The sequence below is a fragment of the Austrofundulus limnaeus genome, unplaced genomic scaffold (genome assembly GCF_001266775.1).
Source record: "Austrofundulus limnaeus strain Quisiro unplaced genomic scaffold, Austrofundulus_limnaeus-1.0 Scaffold258, whole genome shotgun sequence".
Classification (NCBI taxonomy): Eukaryota; Metazoa; Chordata; class Actinopteri; order Cyprinodontiformes; family Rivulidae; genus Austrofundulus; species Austrofundulus limnaeus.
The window spans coordinates 726,865-733,367 of record NW_013952660.1 but is presented as its reverse complement, the minus strand read 5'-3'; the positions used below and the strand labels follow the sequence as shown (position 1 = coordinate 733,367).

The 6,503-nt window shown below is 41.6% G+C and overlaps 1 protein-coding gene across 1 annotated transcript in view; it reads right to left on the bottom strand.

Annotated features, from left to right (window-relative positions):
- LOC106526084 (disabled homolog 2-interacting protein) overlaps positions 1-6,503 on the bottom strand; it is a 176,237-nt gene that overhangs the window by 14,107 nt on the left and 155,627 nt on the right. Inside the window, exon 12 of the mRNA XM_014020565.1 lies at positions 3,845-4,715. Within this exon, the coding sequence (XP_013876019.1) occupies positions 3,845-4,715 (871 nt within the window). The remainder of the gene's footprint in view (positions 1-3,844; positions 4,716-6,503) is intronic.

Below are 6,503 nucleotides of genomic sequence, written 5' to 3'. Positions count from 1 at the left end.
TATGTTTAATAGTTTTTGAGCTATAACCATTTTTGTAAGTCCAGATACCCCTTTTTCAGATAAATTGGGGGTCCGTGGGGGGTCACTGATTGGTGGGCCTGATGGATAGAGCATCATCAGAGCTAAACAACAAAAGAAATCTTAAGCTTCTATGTTGAACAGTTTCTGAGTTATAAGCATTTTTGCATGTCCTGACACCCCCAGTTTGAAAGGAGCCCCCTCCTCAAATATGGGGCCTATCGTAAAACCATTGGCTGGTGCAGTGTAGGTCAGACTCATCTACATCTCTGCCAAATTTCATGTTGACCGGTGCAGCCGTTTTTGTGCTATGGTTGACCAAAAATCACTGAAAAAAAAATAAACAGTACGGAATCAATATGACTCCCGCTTACGCTTCGCGTGCGGGGTCATTATAAAACATGCAGGATAACGGCCCTCAAGGACCAAGATTGCCCATCCCTGTGCTATACCAACAAAAATATCTGCATCAAATAGAGAAGAAAAACGAAAACAGGCATACAAATGTTCCATACACCAGGAATCCCAAACCACTGAACTGGCTCATGAAACATTTGGTAATGGGCTACAAAGGAAGCAAACCCACCAGCTAATCCATCAAAAAATTATTAAGAACTTTGCTAGAAAATAGTCCAGACCCAATAAAGAAACAACAAAAATCTCAAAGCTGGCCAAAAAAAAAAAAGAAAGCACCAAAACTGTACATTTACACGCTCTAAGCTCACACCTTGGACAAAACCAGGAAACATTCAAAAGAGCCTCATCACACAGAGACCAGGCACTACATTACAAAAACAAACCTTGGAGTTTTACTGAAAGGAAAAAAAAAACTTTGAACAAGAAGAATAGAAGCAATTCTAAAAGGCCACCATTTCATCAAATGTGCTTCCTCTAAAGCAACTTTTTTTAGTGGCTAACCCCTATAACCCTTGAGATAAAAAGCCTTTCACTGAGTTGATCCTGCCTGCTGCATTCGAACAGTTTAAAGAAGTTCAAGTGAAAAAAGACAACCCAGGCTCTCCTTTTAGCCAGCACCATAAACATACAGACTGGTAAAACAGCAGAGTGAAGTATGACTGTTAGGAAAAACTATTCATTGAGGCACGCCATCCAGATTGATTAGTCAACACCTGTATCAGGACGTGCATGAAGACCTGCTGTGTGCAATGCTACACATGCAAATTTATTCAAGTCTCTGAATTATTACATGTCAAGAAATAAAGTGGTCATTTTGTGTTTGTGTGTGAACAACCAGAACAGCTGCCAGAACCAAACAACTTTTGAAAAGTTCTGCTATCTAAATGTGCTGGCAGATGCCCAGCTACACCACTCTTAAAACAAGAACTGAAAAACAGCATGCACACTGCAGGACTTCACTACTGGCTAACTCACCAGGTGCATTTCATCAGACAGACAGTTTATGGCACAGCGCCACCTTAAACCATAAAATATCAGTCAAGTCCAACAATTAATCTCCTTGCAAAAATCTTCAAAAGCTTAATAACAAGTTTGGAAAATCTCTTTGCAACAAACATAACAGAAACATGTTATATTTGGGTTAATGTCTCCTTTACACTGGTACATCTTACCTAAGATACATAAATAATGTTCCTCCAGGAGACAGAGATGCAATGTTAGCTTAGCTGAGAAAACATTTGCATTTGTGATAGATTATTTCAACCACTTAAAAGTCTTAACTCCCAGATATTTCTGGTTCTTAGACTCCTCTCTTGTGGAACCAATTTCCAGTTTCTGTCCATATGGCTGACACTGTCTAATTTTAAGACTGGAATTAAGACTTTAGTTTTTGATAAACATAGTTAGGGTTGGTTTTCTGAGGTATTCCTTAGTTCTACTCATCCTGAGTCTGGTTCTGCTGAAGGTTCCTTCCTGTTAAAAGGGAGTTTTCCTCCCCACTGTCACCATGTGCTGTCCTAAATGGGAAACTGTGATGGAGTGAAGATTTATCACAGTCTGCTGGCTTACTTAGATTGATTATTTTTTGTGCAGTGCCCTGAGAAAATGTTTCTTGTGACTTGGTGCTATATGAATAAACTGAATTGAATATGGATGTAAAATACTCTAAAGTTGTTTTTTAATCAAGAACGTAGGTACTGGAGGTACAACCTCCATTTTTTCTAATTAAGGATGTATAGTCTTTAAACATCAACACTAGGGGTGGGGCTTAAAGCTTCTCAGTTCATCCTGACTAGGAGACCACACTATATGACACCTAATGATTCAATTTTTTTTCACAAGGATTTCTTTTTGCAAGAGTCAGGTGTCAAAAAGGACTAATTTTCCCCAAGCTTTGCTTCATTATGCGTTGAGATATATTAGGAACACAGTTTAGGAAGATGCAGTTGTCTCCAGGTGTGTCCACCTAGTTGCAGGAAAACAAGCTCAGATTGGTAAGAGCCATGCATGGCAGCAGTGTCTGAAAAAGTCAAACGAATTTTTCCAAACTCAACAACCCAAAGAACGTCTATCCTAACAAAAACAACTTCCATCAAAAACTAGTTCATGTAATGGCTAACCCACCTGAACAGATGCCAACTGGTGCTGTAACTGCAGTTTAACATAGCGAGGAGTGCTCAGATTGTATACGTATAAAGGAAAACCAAAAAACAACTTTGCCAAGACAAGATCTAGCACAGCAGAACCCAAACTTAAGGCTACGATATCACTGCCTACGTTCATCTAAAGGATAACGGATAATTACTGAGGGCAGTAATGTTTGTAATTTGAACAGAGAAGTTAGATTATTTGAGAGAGGAGTGAAGAAATCCACGAAGACCAGAATTAAATAGGAGACGGTCTCAGGTTTAGACTTTTCAGAACAATATCCCAGGGTGTGTGATATTTCCCCTAGGACAAACGAGAATGCAGCCTGTTGAATGTGACATGTAGCCAATCAGAAACCAGAGAGATGGAAACATGGAGGGGGATCCAAAATACAGAAAACAAAAATCTGCCATGGTAAACCAGGAAGTCCGGTGGACGCTGGAGACGTCTTTTTGTTTTGTTTTTGCTAAAAATCATCCCCAAACTATTGCCATTGCTTCTTCCCCGTCGGCCATATTTATTTGCTCTGAAATCACGTTTGATCCTGAGAGGACTCGCAAGATTACCTGTCTGACATCTGAATGTTTGTGAGTGAAATGTATTTTATCTTTCCGTGTGGCTGAGCGTGGGGTCTCTCAGTCTTTGAAAATCAATCAACAATTTTAAAACACTGCCATGTGAACCAGGCATTAATTGAGAAGAGAACCAAAAATTAAATCCAGTAAATAGTTTTTGATTTAACTTGTTAGAATTACGATCTGAACCGGTGCCATCTGAAACAAAGCTTAGATGCACCTGTCTGTGACCTGGACCTCTGTATGGTCCTTACCTGTACCTGTCTGTGACCTGTACCTCTGTATGGTCCTTACCTGTACCTGTCTGTGACCTGTACCTCTGTATGGTCCTTACCTGTACCTGTCTGTGACCTGTACCTGTCTGTGACCTGTACCTCTGTATGGTCCTTACCTGTACCTGTCTGTGACCTGGACCTCTGTATGGTCCTTATCTGTACCTGTCTTTGACCTGGACCTCTGTATGGTCCTTGCCTGTACCTGTCTGTGACCTGGACCTCTGTATGGTCCTTATCTGTACCTGTCTGTGACCTGGGCCTCTGTATGGTCCTTTCCTGTACCTGTCTGCGACCTGGACCTCTATATGGTCCTTTTCTGTACCTGTCTTTGACCTGGACCTCTATATGGTCCTTGCCTGTACCTGTCTATGACCCATAGCTGTGTGTACCTCAGACGATCTGTGATCTTACCTGTTTGTGCTGAACTCTCTGCTTGCTCTCAGGACTGTCCATATTAGAAGCAGACTGCTGCCGTACCCGGGTCCCACCAGCAGCAGGCCAATCGGGTGATGATGTCATCATGTTGCCAGAAGGGGGACGAGGGTAGGGTCCACTCAGCAGATTTGGGGGTGTACGACCTCGAGTGATGCTCTGAGGTGGAGGTTGGTCTATCCTCCGCTGTGGACCGGCACTGTTCTGTCTGGGCACGTTGGGCTGGTGCGGTGTTTCTGTCAGGGACAGCTGCCGGCGGTTAAAGTCCCCCGATCGCCTGGTGTACTCATCGCCACTGCTCCCCCCTCCTCCACCGTGGTTCATGAAGGCTTGTTTTCCGCCGGCTGGTCCGTCCTCATTGTTACTATGGGAACTAACAGAACTGTGGCACTCTGAGCCCGAGTCCGTCATTCCTCGAGGGGACATGGGCAAGCAGGCTGCCATCTGGTAAACCGGGTTCTGGAAGGACAGAGGCGCCAGCAGCTGGGCAGGTCGGCCCGGAGTGCTTTCTGTTCCTGGGGTGGAGGGGGTCTGGCCTGGCTTCCTCAGGGTAGGACCTGCTGGGATGTTTCCCTGCGAGACCCTGGCTGACCAACCTCCACCAGAAGCTTGGCCTTCACCCAGAGCATCTGAGGGGCTGGGACCGGTTCCGCTGTCCTGAGCATGGAGGTCCTGGAGGTCCACCATGGACAAACTCTTGCTGCCATTGGTCATACTCAGGTCAGGCTCGTTTGTCTCAGAGTAGCTGGAACTACGCGCAGGTGACGGCTGGATACCTGAGCTCCTCGTCACAAAGAAGAGGTCCTTATTTTCTGGGGTAGGTGAGGGTAACCGGGTGAAGTCCACCAGCCTGAAAGAAGCAAAACATTCAAATCTCAAAAGTTGGATCAGTTTAATCAGGGGGAATGATGGGTAACCGCAACATTATTTTTGTCTTAAAATTGGCAATTAAAAATAGTTTTTTAAAGATTAATGTCTCGTCTTCTTGGCCTGTCTGTGAGTTTTTAAGGATGACTCTCTCGGCAGGTTTGCTCTGGTTGCATGATCCTTCAGTTTTCTAATAATGAATTTAACTGAGCTTTTTATTTTTTTTTTAAATAACCCAACCCTTATACAGTATTCACTTCAGCAAAACTTTGTGTTTCCGTGAAGTGTTCTCTGCTTTCATGGTGTCTCTGATAATTCGAGGTGTTGATTCTGGGCTCCATCAGATGTCAGCTCACTCTCTCACATGTGGATCTTATTTAATTATGAGGCTTCTAACTGTAAAAGCCAGAGCTTTAAAGCTCCAAGAATATATGTGTACACACCACGTTTTAAATTTATAGCTTATATAAACGTTTAAAACTTTTTTTTTTCTCCATTTACAGCAGTGGTGTCTAAAGTCAGTCCTCAAGGGCTGATGTCCTGCATGTTTTATGTGCTGCTCTGGTTCAACACAGATGAACCTAAAGAATGCTTAATTAGTAGGTCTCCTCAGCAAAGGCCCATTAATCAAGCACTCAGGTTCAGCTGTGTTCAACTGCAGCTCCTAAAGCAGGACATCATCCCTTGAGGACTGACTTTGGACACCACTGATTTACAGTTAATAACCTGAAGCCTTTTGTGTAAAATTATTATTTAGAATAAAACTTAAAATCTACCCTAATTCCATCTTTGTGTATGATTTGTTCTTTGGATTTTCCTTTTCAAAATAAAACAATAAAAAAACAATAATCTTGTGAGGTATTTTAGTTTTGTTTTTCAACTAAATTAGGAAACAACTACGTCAAAACTAAAAAACGCAACATGTTTTTTACTTTTAATTATTTATTATTTTCTTAATGTTTAAAGCTAAGACAAGCTTTATATTTTGTTAGCTCACCATTTGGGACTTTCTGTCAGAATCAGTAATCATGGCCTGAACTCCCCGAGCATTGTTTTCACTTCTCACCATGAATATGTTTGTTTTATTTAGAGGGAGTCAAAGAATCTAATCGACATCTAAAGATCTTACTGTGAACAAAACTGCTTTAACATTCCAATTTATGCAGAACAGGGTTCATGTGCAGCCATTGCCAATATTTTTAGAAATGTTTACATTTTTAAGCAGTCTTCCTTTCACTATTAACTCTTCTTTATTGGCGATTTCTGGTATGGCTGCATTTTAAAACAACATTTTTTGGGGGGATTTAGACAGATGAAGCAAAAATCAAACACTGTGGATATTTAATTAGTTCAATAATACGTTTAGGTTTTAAAAGGATCCATGATTAGTTGTAGCATTAAACTTTATTTGAAAAACATTTATTTTAACTATAAAATAAAGACTAAAAATACTGTAGGATGTTTAGTTTTGTAAATTTAAAAATATATATTTTAACCCAGACGGAGCCATTTTATTTACAAGCAAAGCATTCTGGGTAAATGATGACATCAACAAGGTCATCGGCACAAGGCTGCTAGCGAGCTATATCCACCCTGAAGGTTAATCTTGGACAATATCTGATGATCGACTCTTTTAAATGAAACCAGAGAGCGTTGACAGAGAGGAGAAGGTAGAAATGACTCAGTGGCTGTGTCTCAATTCAGGGTCTGGGTCCTCATGAGTGTGCATTTGTCGGCCGCATACGTCATTGCCCCGTGCGGAGGACCGTCC